The sequence below is a fragment of the Thamnophis elegans genome, chromosome 2, assembly GCF_009769535.1.
Source record: "Thamnophis elegans isolate rThaEle1 chromosome 2, rThaEle1.pri, whole genome shotgun sequence".
In the NCBI taxonomy this organism is placed as follows: domain Eukaryota; kingdom Metazoa; phylum Chordata; class Lepidosauria; order Squamata; family Colubridae; genus Thamnophis; species Thamnophis elegans.
The window spans coordinates 136,843,421-136,865,380 of record NC_045542.1 but is presented as its reverse complement, the minus strand read 5'-3'; the positions used below and the strand labels follow the sequence as shown (position 1 = coordinate 136,865,380).

The window sequence follows — 21,960 nt, the reverse complement described above, 5'->3', positions numbered from 1 at the left end:
TTTCCCCCCAATGCAAATCATAGCTTTGCTGGAGCAATTCTGGACTAAGTCCCAGTTTCATTCATTCAGAGTTGAGCTTTGGCAACGAAATCAGGTCTTGGGGGTTCAATCTTCATAAACACACTTCAGATTTAGTCCCAATTTAGAGCAATTTCCAATCTAAATATAGACCTATACATAGACCAACCTATGCAATAAAACATGTGTTTCATCGAATGCATATTGAAACACTACACTGGATTACAGTTGTCCCCAGTATGTACACTATATGTATGTATGTGTGACATCTGTTTGTCATATACTATATGTATCCATGTGCGCCATCTGTTCATCATCTTCATATCCCATTTACATGAATCATTTGTAATATCTTGATCCATTTTACCAAAATGCCTTTCATACAGTGTTCTTATTTATTCATCTTTTAATCTAGCTATCTATTATAAGAATTTATATCCTGTCCCTCAATAAAATTCTAAAGCAGATGACACTCTTTCAAATCATAGTAAAATATTCAACACTGTAAATTAGCAACAGCATAAATACAAACTCAACCACAATAAAACACTCCAAATTAAAATAAAGTGTATCACTGCACTGAACTAAATTCAGAAGTGTCAACCGGCAAGACTCTCTAAAAAAATGGGCTTCACAAAGAGTGCTACCCCCTACTGTTCTGTGAAAAACCTGCATATTTTGTGAGGAAGCATATTTTATTATCAAGATACATTTGAGGTTTTCAGAGAAGAGTGTTCATTATTTGTTATAGCTTCCTCATTACTTTTGTCATCTAACAGGGTATTTTCACATTTTTTTTAAGAAGCCAGGAATCCTGTCATAAACCATCATGCGAACAAGCAACTTTCTGATGCATATGGCCTACTCACAGCAGCTTCCCTCCCCCCTTCAGATGACTGCTAACCACAAGTCAGAAAGAGACTTTATGTGTTATTTGAATGTAGTATTATATGCAGTAAACTTGAATACGTCAATACCTTTAAGTCAACAATTCATCCTGGCTTGAACTTAGTTTATTCCAGTGGTGGGATTCAGCCAGTTTCACCTATTCAGGAGAACCGGTTGTTATCTTTCTAAGCAGTTTTGAGAACTGGTTGTTGGAAGAAATCTCATTTTATTTTTTTTCCACTTTACAGGGCTAACCCTGTAAGGAAGCCAGGAAGGAAACATTCTGGTGTTGTTTCTAGCCTAATCTTTATTTCCATGCTTACAGAAACTACCTCTCCGGTTAACCCTTATTACATTGTAACAGCTAAGACGAAGCGCCCATCGACATGAATGACATTGAGTTGGCCATGCCCACCCAATCATATGATCACTGAGCCATGCCTACCCAGCTGGTCATTAGGGCAGAGAACCGGTTGTTAAATTATTTGAATCCCACCACTGGTTTATTTCCAATGCTTCAAATAGGGATGCAGTTGTTAAATAGTTCTTCCAGATTCTACACATATAGAAAGAAGAAACATGCTTGTTGTGTTGCTGCCCATTCATAATGGGTTTATTAAAACAGGATTCCTTCCTTAAAGTGTTGTGAGAGAGTTGTAATATTTAACCTTTTGTACTTACTCAGGCCTGTTGCATTCTCGAATGGCATTTTTAATTCCCCCACCACATGTTCGTGAGCAAGCTCCGAAGGGGCTCCATGCGCCCCAAGCCCCATCTGTCATAGGTACTTCTCGCTCTTTGGGAACACAGTGGCCAAACTTGCAATGCTAAATTCCAGACAGACCAGAGAAAAACAGAGAAAGAGAACTTAAAAAAAAAACAAGACTATTTTATTGTACAATTAGGCTTCATTCTAGCATATTACAGTATTCTTAATAGTAATTTTATTAAAGATCGTAATTGCAGCAGTAAAAACTAATACCCCCCCCCTAAAAAAATAGAACAAAAGTAAAGAGTAGATGGTGCAAAAAAGAAAGAAAGGGAAAAATAAAGAGACAACAGAAAAGAAAGAAAAGTAAGGATATAGGAAAGAAAAAGAAAAGAAAAACATAAAGTAGTGAATTTTCACCATCATAACAAGTACAAACAATTTTACCTTAGGAAGTCCTCAACTTTACAACTGTTTCAAGTTAGTACAACCTCGAAAATGTTATTTATCAACCATCCTTGAAGTTACGATTCCTCCAACAGTCACATAATTTGCATTTTGGGTGCTCAGATGTACAACCGGTTGCAGCGTCCCATGGTCACATGGGAAAAGCTGGATTCAGACTTATAACCATGTGATTTGCTTAATGACCATAATATAAACAGTTGTAAAACTGAGTGCAGGCATATTGTAACATGTCTGCAACAACTTACAACCAAAATTCTGACCTCAACTGAGGTTATAAGTCAAAGACCACTTGTAACATATCACTTCCTCTTAAAATACAACAGATGATCTCTTCGTCACACACATACATTACAATCTTTTTGAAATAAATCTTTCTCTAATTTTGTAATGGCTGTGGGAATGACCTTGGGGAACAAGAATAGTGGCAGCCTAAACATAAACAATCAATGAAATTTGAGTCTAAAGGAGAAGAGGTGGCAAAGCTGTTTCAGAAGAGACCTTCCCTAGTTTTTGGGTGAGTAAAAGTGAGAGCAAGAGGATACTTTCAGACTTTGCAAGATTCTGTTATATGTAGCCTTCCAATAAAGATAGAGCTGGATTTATTGTCATGTTTCTTGTCTGGACGACCTTGCGGGTTAGCAGGATGTAATAGCAATAGCAATAGCTATTAGACTTATATACCGCTTTACAGTGCTTTATACCCCTCTCTAAGTGGTTTACAAAGTCAGCATATTTGCTCCCAACAATTTATGTCCTCATTTTACCCAACTTGGAAGGATAGAAGACTGAGTCAACCATGAGCATGGTGAGATTTAAACTGTCAAATTGCAGTCAGCCGGCAGTCAGCAGAAGTAGCCTGCAGTACTGCACTATAACTACTGCGCCACCATAGCTCATTATGGTTATACTTGCAAAATGTTTCCCTAAAAATAAGTCTTCCTTGCTCTCAAATGAGTTGAGAGAGATAGTTTTATTTTGAATGATACAGATTAATTTTCATTAGTATCGCAAATTACCATATTTTTCAGAGTATAAAATACACCTTTTCCCTCCCTATAAGAATGTGGAAATGTTGGTGCATCTTATACACCGAATACTGCCATTTTTGGCCTCCCAAAGCCCCACCCCTACATCCCTTTTTTGCAAAAACGGGCAAAAAGTGTGTCATTTTTCGCAAAAATTGCAGGCTTCAGCAGAGCTGGGGGAAGGGGAAAATGCCCCCATTTTTGAATGCCCCATTTTTCACAAAAACGGGGACATGTTTCCCTTCCCCCAGCCCTGCTGAAGCCTGCAGAGTGCTCCTGGGGGCCGGGGAGGACAAAAACTTTTTTTTCTTACTTACCTCTTCAAAATATTGGTGTGTTTTATACACCGGTGTATCTTATAATCCGAAAAATATGGTATGTCAATCTATTACCTTGCTGTCTTACTAAAACACATTTTTTTATTCTTTATTTTTGTGGTTTTTAAATGTACTACAAAAAGCAATTTATAAATAAACATATGTAATAAAATAAATTTTTAAAAAGCTAGAAAGGTTTTTTCCCTGCATTTCCTCAGAGATATCCAGAGTAGGAAGACAATAAATATTATAGAAAATTTAAATAGATGTAACAATTGAAACTAGGAAAACATTCCATCACCCTGGGAAGTGGAAGTGGACAAGGCCATGGGAGCGATGAGTGCCTCCACCTGTTTATTGGACCCGTGCCTCTCCTGGCTGGTTTTGACGAGCAGAGAGGTGACATGAGGCTGGCTCCAGGTGATTACTAATGCATCTTTGCAGGAGGGGTCCTTCCTGCAACCACTAAAGGAAGCGGTGGTAAGACCCCTCCTCAAGAAGCCTTCCCTGGACCCAGCTATCTTGAAAAACTATCGTCCTGTCTCCAACCTTCCTTTTCTGGGAAAGGTTGTTGAGAAGGTGGTGGCGCTTCAACTCCGACAGACCTTGAATGAAGCGGATGATCTAGATTCCTTTCAGTCCGGTTTCAGGCCTGGGTACAGCACAGAAACCGCTTTGGTCGCCCTGATCGATTATCTCTGGCGGGCCAGGGATAGAGGACATTCGTCTATCCTGGTGCTTCTTGACCTCTCAGCAGCCTTCGATACCATCGACCATGGTATCCTTCTGCAACGCCTGAGGGAGGTAGGAGTGAGAGGCACCGTTTTACGGTGGTTCTCCTCTTACCTCTCTGACAGGTCGCACTCGGTGTTAGTTGGGGGGCAAAGGTTGACCCCGAGGCCCCTCAAATGTGGTGTGCCACAGGGTTCGGTCTTGTCCCCTCTCCTATTTAACATCTACATGAAGCCGCTGGGTGAGATCATGCGACAGCACGGGGAAAAGTACCACCAATATGCAGATGATACACAACTGTATCTCTCTGCCCTGTGCCAGCTCAGTGTAGCGGCGCACGTGTTGTGCCGATGCCTGGAAGCTGTCAGGATCTGGATGGGGGTGAACAAACTCATGATCAATCCCGAGAAGAGTGGCTTTGGATGCTGCCCCCGAAGGACAGCCTAGGCAGTCCATCCTTAATCCTGGGGGGTGAAAATTTACACCCCTCAGAGAGGGTTTGCAGTTTGGGGGTCCTCCTGGATTCACAGCTGACACTGGAACATCATCTGTTGGCTGTGACCAGGGGGGCCTTTGCCCAGGTTCGCCTGATGCACCAATTGTGGCCCTATTTGGATCGGGAGGCACTTCAAACGGCTACTCACACCCTTGTCACCACTAGGCTGGATAATTGCAACACGCTCTACATGGGGCTACCCTTGAAAAGCGTTCGGAGACTGCAGCTAGTCCAGAATGCGGCCGCGTGAGCGATATTGGGTATACCGAGATACACCCACGTTACACCTGTCCTCTGCAAGCTGCACTGGCTACCAATTGGTCTCCAGATGCAATTCAAGGTGTTGGTTATTACCTTTAAAGCCCTACATGGCTTAGGGCCAGCGTACCTCCGAGACCGCCTACTGCCACATACCTCCCTGCGGCTGGTAAGATCCCACAGATTGGGCCTCTTTCAGGTGCTGTCAGCCAGACAGTGTTGGCTGGCTGGCCCCCGGGGGATAGCCTTCTCTGTGGCTGCTCCGACTCTTTGGAATCAACTACCCCGAGAGATCCGGACCATACCCACTCTCATGGCCTTCAGGAAAGCTGTTAAAACCTGGCTGTTCCGGCAGGCCTGGGGTTGTTGACCTCATTGTTGGATTTATGTTTTTAAACTGTCTTCCTTCTTAATTTTTCTCTTTTTCTTTTTTCTTCCTTTGTAAGCCGCCCGGAGTCCTCCGGGATTGGGCGGCATATAAATTTTAATAATAAATAATAATAAATAAATAAATAATACCCTGGAAATACTTGTTTTTCATTGTAAATACTTGTTTCTCAATGTAATTAATAATGATAGATAATACAGTGGCAATAGCATTTGAAAATTTGCAACAAAGACTTTTTAATGATTTTCACCACCATATTTTTCAACTGCAAAATTTATTAGTTCATGCTGCATTCTAGTCATTGTACAGTAACTGAATATGAAAAGGATAAAAAGCTATGCATAAAATAACTTAAAGATTTTGTTAAGATACAGTGATTTAGAAAATGTGTTTATGTTAAAATTCTCCCCGCCATCTATGTATTTCATGGATAAGATCCAGCTTTTATGATATTTCAAAGTTTCCTTCATACATAAATATATCATGTTAAGATGTCAGAGGAAATTAAGTTTGGATTTACAGAGAGAAAACTGGTAGCCTAGATTTTGATAGACAGATCATATTTTAGGATGATCCAGTATCCTATTCTTATGTGACAGCAGAAAAGACAATTAAATTTAGATTGGCAGAAACAAAGAGCAGAACTTAAAAAAAAATGTAATGGCACCACAAATGGGAAAAAGAAATTCAAATGTCAAAAATATGGCTCTACCCATATTGACAAATGAAGTAACATAAATCTATGAATAATTCACTAATTATTATTGTTGCTGTCACATTATCCTAAAGCAAAATTTGTAGTCTCTTCAGTTAAAAAACAGAAACAGAGAAATAATGGAAAGCACAAGGTTTTGGTATTTGTATGTATTCTGAACAGGATATGTTGACTGAAATGTTGTCTCTTAGACGCATTCAGCACATGGAATGGGCATTATAAGGGTAACATGCAGGGTAGCAATTACTGATTTTACTTGTGACGAGTGATGCTTCACCATCACTCTGCTTAACAACTAATTCCCACAACACTGTCAATAATTTACCAAAAATTTACCAAGAATGTATTACTATTCTTCTTCTTTTCCTAGTATTTTCGTTTCCTAGTATCTATCTCTCCCTACTTATGACTGACTATAACCAGAGCCAAGGTGGCGCAGTGGTTAAATGGTTAAATGCAGCACCGCAGGCTACTGCTAGATCAGCAGTTCAGCGGTTCAAATCTCACCGGCTCAGGGTTGACTCAGCCTTCCATCCTTCCGAGGTGGGTAAAATGAGGACCCAGATTGTTGGGGGCAATATGCTGACTCTCTGTAAACCGCTTAGAGAGGCCTGAAAGGCCTATGAAGCGGTATATAAGTCTACTGCTATTGCTATTGCTATTGCTATGTTGCTTGTATCTTTCAACTCATATTGTTTTATTGTTTCCTAGTATGATTTGATAGCTTATTAGTAATCTTGGCTATCACTAAGCATTGTATCTTTTTATTCTTGATTAATGTATTTTATTCTCCTTATGTTTACTGAGAGCATATGCACCAAAGACAAATTCCTTGTGTGGCCAATCACACTTGGTCAATAAACAATTCTTTCTTTCTTTCTTTCTTTCTTTCTTTCTTTCTTTCTTTCTTTCTTTCTTTCTGTCTGTCTGTCTGTCTGTCTGTCTGTCTGTCTGTCTGTCTGTCATCTATCTAAAAGCACTTATGATTTATTGTATGGGAGACCAATATATTTGCCCAAAGTCTCCATACTAGCCATCACATCAATTCAAGTCAAGGTGAAAAGTCTCCTATGTGAGATATTCAGGACATTATAGAAGTAGCAAGGAACTGTCCATGGAGAACCTCAAATTACATATAATAGGGACAGATGATTTTGGCACTCTTATTTTCTGCATCTAAATCCCAAGTCCTCTGAGTTCAATTAAGGCATTGTCTGGGCCAAGAGATCATACTGCCTGCAGGAAGATGCCACAATATGTTAGATCAGAATCCATTTGCTTTTTTAGAGAAAAGGAAAACCTACTCAGTAGAATGAAGTGAACCAGAGACTCACTCGAAAGGATTTCTTTTCAGCCAAAACCTGAGATAGCGAAATCTCAGGCTAACCCAAGAGAGCCAGCCAAAGGCATTTAAAGTTAACTGTGGAACACAGAGAACGGTTTTCAGAAAATTAGAATGAATGGCTTTTAAAGTAGGGGCATTTTTATACTGTAAAACACAGAACTGTGCACTGTCTTACAGAAAGCCCAAGATCTATGCTGTATGCAGTTTTATTGTTGCAGGGACATCATTACTGTATCTTCTATGATCATCTTAGAAACATTTTGAGCTTTAATTACTGTATTTTTCTGACTATAAGACGCACCAGAGTATAAGACGGACCATGATTTTGAAGAGGTAATTTTTTTAAAAAAATGTTTTGCACTCTGCAGGCCTCCCAAACACTTTGCACACCTCATTTTTTGAAAAAAGGGGAGGGGAAAATGAAGAGCTGTGGGAGGCTTATAGAGTGCTCCTGGGGGCTAGAAGCTTGTAGAGTGCTCCTCGGGGCTCCTGGCCCCTGTGCCGGGCCAAAAATGAACAAAAAATGGCCCGTTTATTTTGCAAAACAAGGGGGGGCATGCAGAGGCTTTGGGAGGCTTATAGAGTGCTCCTGGGAGCTAGAGGGGGCAAAAATGGCTCATTTCTGCGCTTTTTTTTTCCCCCCTCTCCAGCCCTCAGGAGCACTTTGCAAGCCTCCCAAACCCTCTGCACGTCCATTTTTGCAAAGCGGGCGGGGTTTCGGAAAGCCAAAAATGCTGTATTCAGTGTATAAGACACACCCAGATTTTCACCCTCTTTTTTGAGGGAAAAAGGTGCATCTTATACTCTGAAAAATACAGTATATAAATTGAATTGAATTGACTGCTGTACTTGGCCAAGTATGATTAAACGTACTAGGAACTTGTCTCTGGTTCAGAAGCACTCAGTGTACATGAAAAGAAACAGAACAAAAATAATCATGCCAATAAAATTAAAATAAATTAGCATTGAATTGGGATTTCTGAACATAAGAATAAATTATAAAATGTTCTTTTTTTTTAACTAGCTCCCACCACAAATATGTTCCAACAACATGTTGTTAATATTCCTTGAATATACAGGTATCCTCAACTTATGACAATCGAGCCCAAAATTTCTGTTGCTAAGTGAGACATTTGTTAAGTGAGTTTTGCCTCATTTTATGACCTTTCTTGCCACAATTGTTGACTGCATCACCACAATTGTTAAACTAGTAACACAGTTGGTAAGTGCGTCTGGCATCCCCATTGATTTTGCTTGTCAGAAGGTTGAAAAACATGATCGCATGACCTGAGTTAGTTGCCAAGCGTCTGAATTTTGATCACATGACCCATGGGGGTTGCTGTAATGGTCAGAAGTATGAAAAATACTCAGTGCCACTGTAACTTTGAATGGTCACTAAATGAACAGTTGTAAGTCAAGGATTACCTTTATGGTTAAGACAAAATGTTTAACACTGCTTCCCTTGAAAAAATTTTGTGATTCTTCCTGTCTCTAATCTCAAGAGAAATAGTATTATACCTTTTTAAAGAAATTGAATCTATTTCATTGGCAGTTTCTAGCTATATTGTCTTCAGAACAGTCTATTGTCCTTCTATTCTAAAGTGGTATTCTTATGAGTAAATTTTACTAAAGTTGGCAAAAATGAAACTTCTATTATTTCTATAGTAGATGTTGAAACACAAGTATATATTCTACATGCACACACATGCTGCATTTTAAATTCAGGCACATTTTATATTAACACTTCTAAACACTTTATTTAAAGCAGGCAGGTTTTTTTCATGATGATCAGGATGCCTGTTGTTGTATCAAGAGAAATAATTAATAATACCATTATTAGGATTGTGAAGATGTGGATCTACTTTGCTGAATAATTCATGGCAAACCTTTGGGTTTTATTTTACATTTTATACACGTTTAATACAATGCTAAGGTAAGTCACATTGTTAAATCCTTTTTCTAGTAACAGAGTTTAAAGAGACAATGAATTCCTGAGTTCAGATATCACCAGTGACTGCAATTTGGATACAAAACAGAGCCAGAAGCTTTCAGTCTTTCCCTTCTTTTATAACAATAAAATAAAAATAAGGACAAGTATGTAATTCAGGTGGCTGGACAAGATAAACCCAGAAATGTTATAACTTGCATTGCAAATAATAATAATAATAAATATTTTGTGAATAAGAGCAGCTCTTATTCTTTTTATCTTTATTATTTGGAAAGACTGGCTGATCTATTCTCTTGGCTGTGCCCATTTACTGATAAGAAAAGAAAATCAAGACGTGATAGCTTCTAAGGAAAGCAATCTGTCTGTTTTTCAATTACAGGTTAGATGTTACCAGGGGTGGGTTGCTGCTGACATTACTACCTGTTCAGTGTGTGCAGAGTTTTTTTGAAAAAAAAAACATTCCACCCCAACCAGGGAGCTGTGACAGGCCTGGGATGCTGCCGGTTCCAGCGATAATATCCAGAGGAACCCACCTCTGGATATTACAATATCTGAACAGAAAATGTTTTATTTGCAGAATGATTTTTTTGATGCATAAACTATCATATTAAACAGTGTAGTAGCAAGGAATAGAAATAGTGGGGTAGATTGGTCAGGGGTGCAGTGGTAAGCCCAGTATTTTCTAGTTAGGTTGGCTTCACGTCTCTGATCTGGACAGTTTAGAATCAGTCTGCCTTCTAAAAGGCTACGAATAGTTGCACCCCACTTATAGACAATCAGTAGACTCCAAATGGAATTGGCAGTCTGAAAATTAAAGAAAACCAACACACTAACCTTCTGCACTGGCCTGTTAGTACCTCAGCTGACATCAATAAAATACGCATGTGGTGTTAGCTGAGTTATCACTATCCCTTAAGAATATTTTGCAGCTCCATGTGCAATAAAATTGTTGCAGAGCAAGTGTGCCCACTGCAGAATGGATTGATACGAGACATTTTGAACAACTAGAAGTAATGGTGGAAGGCAGGCCATCTCCTGTGATAAATTTATAATGACTGAAGTCCCAACAATGGCTTATTACAGATGATATTTCCCATTTAGATGTGCAAATCCAATGCCATAATCATATTCTGAAAAAATATATCTGCTTTTCATATCATAGCAGCAGCATGCTAACCCTGAAGTAAACAAATACTGTGTAACAGATATTTGTCTGAAAAGTTTAGAGTTTGGATCATTATTTGGTTTAATACTATCCAGGCTCAGTGTTCTCACACATGAACTATGTCTAACACATCACATGAGTTTCTCTGCTGTAGGAAAGAGGCTTAAAGCAGACCTTTCTATAACTTTGATGGTCTAATCTAAGGTCCCGTCCCCCCTCCCCAATGTCTCAGGTTTTAGGTCTTAAAATGTATTTTCTTTATTTTATTTTAATTGATTATATACACCCATGAGTTTTTAAATCTTCAGTTCTGAAGCCAAACGTTTTGCTTCACTTTGGTTAGAGAACACAAAAAAATGTTTAAAAGGAAGATAAACGTTCTCCAATTGAGGGAACTGGGCTCCAGATGTTAATTGTTAATAATTAATCTGCACTTAATTGTTCCAAATTAATTGTGGATTGGTGTTGCCTTCAACTGTGTTTAAAAAGAAAACGTTTTGAGATAATATGGTAGAATTCCTCACATAAATGATCTGCGAAATAGACTTCATGCAGTCCCATTATTAATGGTCTCCAGTATAAAGTTGGATACTACAGAAAGGAAAAAAAAAATCTAATTCAAAAGAGAAGGTTGAACTTTTTCTTCTAGTGAATAGGCAAGTAGGAAGTGGTCTGTGAATGAGTAGATTCTGGTGACAGAGCAGTTCAAAAATGCTGCTGTCAAACAATAAAATGGTTAAAGATATTGTCAATGAATGAATACCATTATTTGGTGTAGTGGTTAAAGTGCTGGCCTAGAAACCAGTAGACAGTGAGTTCTAGTTCTGCCTCAGACATGAAAGCCAGCTAGATGACTTTGGTCCAGTCACTCTCTCTCTCAGCCCAACGCACCTCATAAAACTGTTGTGGTGAAAATAGGAGGAAAGTGTATTAGGTATGTTGGCTGCCTTGATTTATTTACAAAAGAAACAAAGGTGGGATAAAAATCTAATACATAGATAATGACAAGAGGCAGAGCAAAGAGACCAACTAACCTTTCCAAGGCCACAGTCCGTCCCATCTGCCCATGGTGTGTGTTGCGTGCGGCATCCTTTATGTCCTCCATCATCATTAATGCACCATAGTCTTCTGCACTGCTTCTGCTTAAGTGATTTTAAATGGTCTCAGCATTACTCAACAGCCAGTATAACATATGCTATAGGCCACATACTTATTTTAGATTATCTCCCTGGTGTTATTACCATCACTGAGAAAGGAAGTATAAACAATGAGCACAATAAACTAGAGGAAGTGACTTGGCTAAGGTTGCAAACGCTGACATTTTTGGCTCAAACCTCCTTAACCTCCTAATTTAAAAGCTAAACCTGTGCCCATATAAAATGCTCAGAAATCCCATTATGAAAAATTGGTTAAAAACTTCCTCTTGCATAATGAACAAAACCTGAAAATAAGAAATAGTGAACATTTCTATTACTCCCAAATTTGACAGATTCTTATGGAAATATCTGGTCCCGTTCTCCATCTGGACTGTACTTGTATTCTTTTCCTTGAAGTAATTAAATGATTTCTATTTTTAAATTTTGTGATTATTAAGAAAGAGTTGAATATGCTACAGCTGAGAAAGGCAGATGGTCCCCAAATTATTAAGACCTTAGTGTCCTATGCTTTCCAATCAATCCCATTAAAACAAAACCTCTTACATAGATTACCAGTCACTATTTCCTATGAGAGAATTTTCTTACATATTTTTATTAAAAATACAGATACAAGCTGCAACTCTGCAAAATTTTATTCAGCTTCCTCTGTAATTTCTATTTAAAATGGTTATATATTATTCTGTATTGTATATAACATAGTGGGCAGAATTTACAATTATTTGTAATTCTGAGTTTTATTAACTTCAGTGGGAATTATTACTGAGTAGATACTGGGAAATTTCATGGATAAGTTGGTTATTTTAATGTATGCTGATTAGTGTAAATTTAAAATGACAATATATTTCTATTCTATTCTATTCTATTTGATTCTATTCTATTCTATTCTACCCTACCCTACCCTAGAGTTATTCTGTCTATTCCATTTTTGTATACATCTATATCTGTCTGTCTGTCTGTCTGTCTGTGTATCTGTATCTGTATCTGTTTCTCTCTCTCTCTCTCTCTCTCTCTCTCTCTCTCTATCTCTCTCTGTGTGTGTGTGTGTGTGTGTGTGTGTGTTGTGTGTGTGTGTGTGTCTGTATGAATAAGAATAAGATTGCCAGCAAGTGTATACCTTCTTGTCCAGCTTTTTTGGATAATAATTGACCAATTTCCAATTTATTATGGAAGAATTTACAGAAGATACCGGGGGGGAGGGGGTCAATATATAGAGGATTCTAGGGAAAACAAATTTATTGGAACCAATGGAGACAGGCTTCAGGTTTTAGCTTGGAATAGAAATGGCATTTGCTGCCATTTGGATGGGTGATATTTTTTGGGTCTTGGGGAGAGGATGTGTGCATCTCTTGGTCCCTCCGAGTTGATTCTGACACCACCAACCACCCTTTAGTCAGTCAATACATTTCAAATAAATACCACGATACACTTTTGAATGGAGGCTTGAAGGCCTAATCTTAAACTAGTTGTTCTTTCAGAGTGCTTGAGAGATGAACAATTTTGCTTCTGGTTTCTAGAGGGTTATTTTTCTCCCACAAGCTGTTCAATACTGACTGAACTTGATGGAGAAGCCATCTCTAAATCTGGAGTGAGAAATTATCATCTGATGATAACAACCAGTCATATACTGATATCCCTAAAGCAAACCAAGGAAACCACAGCTGTAAAGGCCTGGATGGAACAAACAAGCTGAGATTAAACCCATGAAACATAGGCGTTGTCAGTAATATTCCTGGCTGAAGCCTCATTTCAAGTTTGATTCTGGATTATGTTATAGCTCTGTAATTTGGACTCCTTGGGATTCTAAACTCCTATTACAGTATTAATGGAGAATAGGACCAAGAGGAACTTCACCCTTGTCATCTGCTTTACTCAGGTGCGACTGCTATGGGTTGGCCCAGGTTTGGGAGAACCTGTAGCTAACGTAATGGCTGGTTTGGAGAACCTCCAAATCCCACTCCTGGCTGGCCCTGCCCACCACACCCTGCCCCTCCTAGGAGTCTCCACACGGTCTGTTTTGGATGTGAGGTAAGTGCAGGGCCCACACAGAAGCTAGGGGAGGGGGAAAAACAGGCTTCCCAGAAGTTCCGGAGCCTGGGAAAAGCAGTTTTCACCCTCCCAGAGGCTCGAGGAAAGCCTCTGGAGCCTGGGGAAGGTGAAAACAGCCACCTGGCCTTGGTACAGGAGGCCGACTAGGCCATGCCCACCACGGCCATGCCCATAGCAATAGCAATAGCAGTTAGACTTATATACCGCTTCATAGGGCTTTCAGCCCTCTCTAAGCAGTTTACAGAGTCAGCATATTGCCCCCACAGTCTGGGTCCTCATTTTACCCACCTCGGAAGGATGGAAGGCTGAGTCAACCTTGAGCCGGTGAGATTTGAACCGCCGAACTGCAGATAACAGTCAGCTGAAGTGGCTGCAGTACTGCACTCTGACCACTGCGCCACCTCGGCCCCACCGAGCAACCAACAGAGAACCCGTTGGTGAAATTTTTGAAGCCCACCCCTGAGTTTACTGTAACTTTCTGTATATGCGGCTGGGTTGAAGACAACCCAGAAATTCCAAATAGTATATAATGCTATGCCCCATCTGCTTACTGAGAGTAAGAAGAGCCAATAATGCTAGCCACCTAGGTTGTGATTGTTACATTGGTTACCACTCTGCTTCTGAATCCAGTTCAACATGCTAGTTATTATTTCTAAAGCCTTGCATGGTTTGAAGCACAAGTAGCTACATGGCACATCTTTCCTGCCCTAGATATGGCTGATCCCATGCAATCATTGAGGGAAAGCACATATCCTATCCATAAGAGATGAGGAAGGTTTTTGGGCTCAAGGATGCATCTTCTCTGTGGCTACCTTGCTTTTGATATAAGAAATGTCCCCAATGACATTCTGATTCTCAAGAAGGAATTGCTTTCCAGGTTATATAAGGGTTCATATGACTCGGTCAGATTAGATTATTCTTTATTGTTTAAATAAATAGGAACTTCTAACATCCAGAGCTAGAAATCCTACATTTCTGAAAGATATCTACATCAATCCCCAATCTATGCATCCAAGTTACAAAAACAGATTCACCTTTCAAAGTTGAAATTACGGTATATGTGCATATTGCATACACTGTAAGTGCCACTGTTGAAGGCATTTAACACATGTTGATAAAAGTAAGGATGCATTTAATCTGCAACTCCTCTGATTAGTCATTTTCTATGTCACTGCCATTCTGATTAAATAATCAAGAGGCCATGAGTGTGACATCAACAGTCACAGCTCTTTCTTAGCTGTATAAAGAAAACAACAACTCTGTTAAGATATTTGCTTGTATAAACAGGTGGCGGTGAATGTCTGTAAACAAGCTCCCTACTTTTTATGTTAATGGATTTTTCTCTCACAAATTCAACCTAATTTTAGAGATTATTACACTCATACAATGACAAATTACTTCTGAACATTAAAAAAAAATGCTTATAACTATCTCAATTGCTGATCAAATAGGCTACCTTCTCACAATTATTCAGACATAGCCTGTACTTTGCTATAACCTTCTTTCACTAAGATCATAGAATCATGGGGCTGGAAAGGACCTTGGAGGTCTTCTAGTCTAACCTTCTGCCCAAGGCAGGAGTCCTTATATATCATTCCGACAAATGGTTGTCCAGTCTTTTTTTTGAAAACCTTCAGTGATGGAGAATGGATCAGTGTTTCTCAATCTTGGCAACTATAAGTTGACTGGACTTCAACTCCCACAATTCCCCAGCAAGCATGGTGAATAGCTGGAGAATTCTGGGAGTTGAAGTCCAGACATCTTAAAGTTGTCATGGTTGGGAAATGTTGCACTAGGCTATGAAATGCATGGGCCATACCAGGGAAGGCTGACAAAATTCCCAAAGGAAGGATGGTGCTGTTTGTTTGAGAATGGTGATTGGTTCCATTCACCTACAGGAAGTCCTTGACTTACAACCACAATTGAGCCCAAAATTTCCATTGCTTAAGGAAAGTAGTTAAGTGACTTTTGCCCTCTTTCTTGCCACAGTTGTTAAGTAAATCACTGCAGTTGTTAACTTAGTAATGTTAAGTGAATCTGGATTCTCCATTGACTTTGCTTGCCAGAAGGTCGCAAAGGATGAACCCATAGCCGCAGGAAGTTGCAACCGTCATAAATACATGCCAGGATCCAAATTTCGATCATATGATCATGAGGATGCTGCAACAGTCATAAGTGTGAAAAATAGTCTTAACTCATTTTTTTCAGTGCCATTGTAACTTCCAATGGTCACTAAACAAATGGTTGTAAGTTGAGGACTACCTGTACATATCTCAAATCACTGGATGTATACAAGGCAGAATATTGCATAAAGCTGTTTGGGGAATTAAAAACTGAAATCTAAACTTTGGTCAGACCATAATGTTTTTTTTTTTCAGAAGTAAGGTCTTTTTCCAGCTCCAAATCTGGCATACCAAGTAGGCATTTTCCTTCTGATAAACCTAACAGTTGTTCGTATTATAAGCAAACCAAAGAAGTAAAAAAAGCACATTACCATATAAGGGCAAACCTTAGCTCCAGGCCCAAAAATTAACTCGCACTGCTTATTGACATCATACATGTGACCAGGAAGTTGTTGAGGCAAAGTGTAGGTCCTCGATGAAGGCTCATCAAGCAAACACTCCCCATATCCAGTGCTAGAATGAAAAGCATTACAGTTATCTTCGCTGCTATAGTGTGGTAGTAGATTACGGTTATTTTAAAATCTCCCACTAACAGATAATCAGGAGAATATTAACACTGAACAGATAGCACTTGATCCGCAGTAAGTAAAACATTCAGTTCATATAGCTGCAAAGACAACAGAACAATCGCTATCACACCATCAAATCATGCATTTTATGACATGCACCTGCTCTTAAGAACAGTACTACAGTATACTTTAAAATTCAACGCTTGTTTCAAAAATGACTTGGAAGAAAGGCTTCAGACCTCCCACGAGCATAGAACTTTGCTGCTATTAATTAAACAACTAAATATATATCTTTTTTTGGAGCTTTCGTGCGTGGAAAAAGATGGGACTGACTTAAGAATTGCATCAACTATGAAGAAGCAGCATCCATTTTTTTCACTCAACTGGGAAAAAAAGTGAGTTTCTTTAATGAATTGTAGAGATACTGGGCTCCTGTGAATAATTTGGCAATCCTTCCAAATTCTTCTAGGAAGCATGCCAAACCCCAGCTAGCACTATTATTCTGGGAGAAAGGTCTGCCTAAGATCTGGGTTCTGCACTACAAAATGAACCTCTTTCATATTCTTTTTGATATGAAACTCAGCTACCGAGTATCAGTAAAACTATAGCCATAGAAAAACATAAAAGAAACAAGCAGGAGATATTACTACTCTGTTTCCCTGAAAATAAGACCTCCCTGGATAATAAGCCCAATTGGGCTTTTGAGCGCATGTGCTAAAATAAGCCCTCCCCTGAAAATAAGCCCTCCTCGAAAATATTGCAACTCAGCAGCAGCCATGAGGTGACCACGCTCTCCACTTCCTGCACCTCCTAAATAATAAGACATCCTCGAAAATAAAGCCAAGCACTTATTTTGGGGATCAACAGAAAATAAGACCGTGTCTTATTTTCAGAGAAATATGGTATTTGATTGGACGCTTCTCCCAATTTGTAGGAGATCCTTACAAAAATAGGGGGTTTTTGCCCCCTAAGAACACAATGGAAAATCAGTTTGCTTAGTAGCTAGAAAACACCTGGGACAAACCAGAGAAGAGAGAAGGAGAAAACATCAAAATACCCAGTTTAGCATTAGGGGAAAAAAATTGCTGCAACTTTTTTTTTGGTCCAGGTTTTGTGATCACACTCTTTTTCAGGGAAGTGTTCTTTTTTTTTTTTCCATGTGACTTAGTTCTTTCTTTTTACCCAGGACTTTACCAAGGAAAAACTAAATGTTTGGATAGAATTCATCGCTGGCCACCTTATGATCCACACACATGTCATATGCAGAAAGGATTCAGCAGATGAGGTCCATATATGTATCAGCATTCACTATGTGCTTCCTAAATTTATGTCCTAGTTATAACAACCTTTCTATCCTGCTCCACCTCAAATGATTTCAGACGGTTTACACTATGGGAAAACTAGCACAGTAAATTTCATTAATGTCTGTATAGGTGTACCAAAATTCAGATCTCATAGGTAGATCACAATAAATTTACATAGCAACCTAACTTAAACGACTTTGGATGGCTCACAACAGCAGTAAAAACCAGTAACTATAAAACATAACCATAAAATGATGAAACAAAATAATGGCATCTTAATCACTTCTATTCTATTCTATTCTATTCCATTCCATTCCATTCCATTCCACTCTTATACTCCACTGCACTGCACTCCATTCCATGTGTAAAAAGCCAGATCTTTTCTGAAAAAAAAATGTTACAGCAGTTAGGAATGTTCAAAAGTTGCATGGGCAACAAATGAAGATGCATTTAGAAGAAAACGGCAACCAATTGTAGTGTAATGCATATAATGAACTGTGAATATAGCCTGTATTTTGGTACACCCTACACACAGAGACATACACATTAGACACTTGCCTACAGTGTATCATTACCATCATATTTATTTGCATGTCACTCTCCCCCAATATTATGCCAAAAGCAGCTCATAAAGTTTGTTTTTTTTTAAATCACGTGACAGGCATCAAGAAATCATTAAAATCTTACTCCAGAAATTCCGTGATGTATTTACGGCTACATTTTGACCACATCCAGGGGTTAGTGTTGTAGTTGAGGGTGGGAGCCATAACATGTTGTTGGCTTTTTCCTCCTTCTTCTCTGCACTTATTATTATCATCATGGGGCATGTTAAATCTAAAGAGAGAGCGTAGGTTAACCACTGCATTACACAATATTTTTTAAAAAAATTGATTTGTCCAAATTAAATACTTTTATACATAGCGGATTATATGAATTAAGACAGGTTAACTCAATGACGTTTAAAAGAGCTGAATCTGCTGGCTTGTGATTTAAATAGGATTTATTCTGCAAAACAGAAGTGCAGAAGTTGCAGATAAGCATACAAAATTTTACACCCAGTTTCTTTGATATATAAAGCACTGTATTAGTAGGGTTCTTTTCTGTAAACCAGAATCCTCATTCCAAAGGAAAGACCTGTAGCCTATATGCATAATCAGAGGAGCTATCCTGCAGTTGGCTAAATATATCTGAACCCAAGAATGATTGATTACATGCCATCAAGTTATTTTCGACTCTTAGCAACCACATAGATATTCTCCATGATTATCTGTCCCTAAACTGAACCCAGGAGCAATCCCAACAAAGGATTTCAATTTCTGTACCGGCAAGGAAATAAAACAGCACCAGCAGCCAAAATAATATCACCAGATATACATAAATTAAAAGATTCCTCATGGGATTCAAAGATTAATTTACTTGTGACTATTTTGCTCTGCATTATAATGTACTGTACATATTATGCAACCATTGTAGAAATATTTTTTGAATTCTACAATTCACTATGACTGACTGATTAAAACACTCCTAGTTTTCCTAGTTTATTGCAGTTAATTAGCTCTTTCCTGAAAACGATTCAGTTCTTGGAGGAATTTAAAACAATTCATTATTATTTCATAGATTCAGCACATTTGTATCCTGCTGAATCTTGCAACTCATGGGAGTTTGCAATAAAACACATAAACCAAAATATAATTAAAACCACAAAAAACCATCCCAAAGTACAGATAATAAAAAGATGAACTATTATGATAATCCCAAAATCCATCTAATCTCTGAATTTACGAAGAATTCAGTTCCCAAATTTTCAGTTATGTATTAGGAAAAAGTATGTATGTATGTATGTATGTATGTATGTATGTATGTATGTATTTATGTATGTACATATTCAAGTTTGGAAAACTTTTGATTCAGCTAGTAGAATGAGCTGTGCTATATCACAGTTCAATGAACACAGGCTTGATTCAAACGTAAGTCCAGATTTGCTGTTCTATTGTCAGCTACTGCATTCTTTCTTTTCTCTTCTACTCTTTTGATTGGGTAAGACTAAATTCCTGTCCCACCTCTTCCCTCAATCCAGTAGGCTTCTAGGAGAACAAAGTGCCTTAAATTTACTGCTTGCAGAAATTAGTGCAAAGCCAGGACCTTCTGCTATTGTGGGGCATTTTTGGATTCAATAGAAAGTAACTTTAATAGCCATACTTAAGATTTATTATTTTGTCTGAGCTTGTTGCAGATGTTTCACTATCAAAGTGAGGTAAAATAATCACTGCTAGTGAATGTTGAATTTTCTCCCTGTTTATATGCAGTACAGTAGTAGACCTTGCTAGAATGTGACTTTCTCCTTGGTAGTGCCTTGATTAAGGTATTGGTGAGCATCCTAAATCAACCTAATCCAAAAATAATAGGGAATTCCCAAATGCTTGGCATTCAGACAAATCAGCCATCAAGAGACATATATAGGTAAACCACATTTATGCACTATTAAAAAAAAGACAATTAAAAAGTTAAGAAGGAAACAAAAAGAGCAGAATACATCCTCTCCAGATAAGCAGGGATTATTACTGGACAAACAATCAAGCAGAAAGCAATACACTAATCAAGGAACTATCTAGGAGAAAATTGCACACACACCCCCCAAAACTAGCAGGGCAAGCTAATAATGTAGTGAACAAATCTCATCTTTACTAGCACTGATGATAATGTTGCCTAGTTAGGTAGTGAAATATCTGCAAGCAAGCAAACAAGCTCAGAGAACACCAAAGACTCTACAATTGAATACTGAGCTACATATATAGGTAGTCCCCGACTTACAACAGCTCATTTAGTGACTGTTCAAAGTTACAACGGCAATGAAAAATGTGACTTATGACCATTTGTCACGCTTACAACATCCCCATGATCATGTAATCAAAATTCAGATACTCATGACCATTGCTGTTTCCCAAGGTCATGTGATCACCTTTTGACAAGCAAAATCAACAGGGAAGCAAGATTCACTTAACAACCAGGTTACCAATTGCAGTGATTCCCTTAACAAGTGTGGCAAGGAAGATGGTAACATGGGGCAAAATTTACTTGACCGACGTCTCACTCAACAACAGAAATTTTGAGCTCAATTGTAGTCAGAGGTTGAGGCCTACCTGTATTCTCTTCTCTTACTATGCTAAATTTGGTCATGGGCTAAGTGCTAAAGAGAGAGGGAAGAGATCTATGTGGCAAGTTGTGTTCTCTAATCATTCGAGCTCTCGATACATTTGACAAATTCTGAGGACAATGCACATTAAGCCTCATCTGAGGCATAACATTACAATTTATGTATCACAAAAGTGGCAGGAAATTGTGCCAATAATATTTGGCAGCGGTGGTAGGAAAAGGCCCAAAAAGGAGGTTCCACAAAAGGCCCCGAAAGGAGGGACCCCAAATAGCCTGATGATCATGAATTTTCCTCAGCATTCGCTATGGCCTGTGTTCTCATAATGCACTAATTCCCACTTTACCTAAGAACGGTTTATTAAATTAATCACTTTGTCTTTGATATGTACCACATCGGTAAAAGGTAGAGAGGTCCCTACAGAGTTTACTCTGCTACGTAGTAGTTGCTGACTAATAGGAGGCAGTGCTCATTTCCCTTTCAAGGACATTGAGACAGCGCTGCCCAAAGAGTATTTCTGAGATCATGACATCACAGAGAGCCATTACCTTTCCACTGAACTGGTTCTTATTTATCTACTTGCATTTGTATGCTTTTAAACTGCTAGGTTGGCAGGAGCTCAGGTGAAGACAAGAGCCCATCCCGTTGAGTGGTCATGAGCCTGCGCTGCCGGATTTCCAGTCAACAAACGGGAACATCTTAACATTTGAGGCCCTGCCCTGCCCCATGCACCACATACATTAAATTAACAACATTGGTTAGACCTGAAGGTAATATAAAAGCACAAATTCTACTTTCACCCAGTATGTTGTGTGAACACAACCACAGGGAGTCCTCGACCTACGACCATAATTAAGCCTGGACATTACAGTTGTAAAGTAAGGTCATCATTTGATCAACCTGATTTTACTACCTTTTTTGTGGTAGTTGTTATGGAAACACAGCAGTTGTAAAGCAAACGGGCCGGTCATAAAGCAAATGCTAGAGTTGATGTTCACCATGGGACATATTTTGCCAGAAACCAGAAGTAAAAGCAGGTTACTGGTAAAACCGTTATAAATTGTGGTTTTGAAAAATGGCTGCCATTTTAGCAATAATAATAATAACAGTAGACTTATATACCGCTTCATAGGGCTTT

At 38.7% G+C, this 21,960-nt stretch overlaps 1 protein-coding gene across 2 annotated transcripts in view; it reads right to left on the bottom strand.

The window, feature by feature from the left end:
• Window positions 1–21,960, bottom strand: part of ADAMTS9 (ADAM metallopeptidase with thrombospondin type 1 motif 9) — a 168,164-nt gene that overhangs the window by 109,058 nt on the left and 37,146 nt on the right. The window contains exons 9-12 of one of the 2 annotated variants that reach the window (XM_032211696.1): window positions 18,359–18,505; window positions 16,170–16,311; window positions 11,507–11,614; window positions 1,588–1,733 (exon numbers count right to left, since the gene is read on the bottom strand). In XM_032211696.1, the coding sequence (XP_032067587.1) occupies window positions 1,588–1,733; window positions 11,507–11,614; window positions 16,170–16,311; window positions 18,359–18,505 (543 nt within the window). The remainder of the gene's footprint in view (window positions 1–1,587; window positions 1,734–11,506; window positions 11,615–16,169; window positions 16,312–18,358; window positions 18,506–21,960) is intronic. The other variant, XM_032211697.1, reaches the window with a different exon arrangement.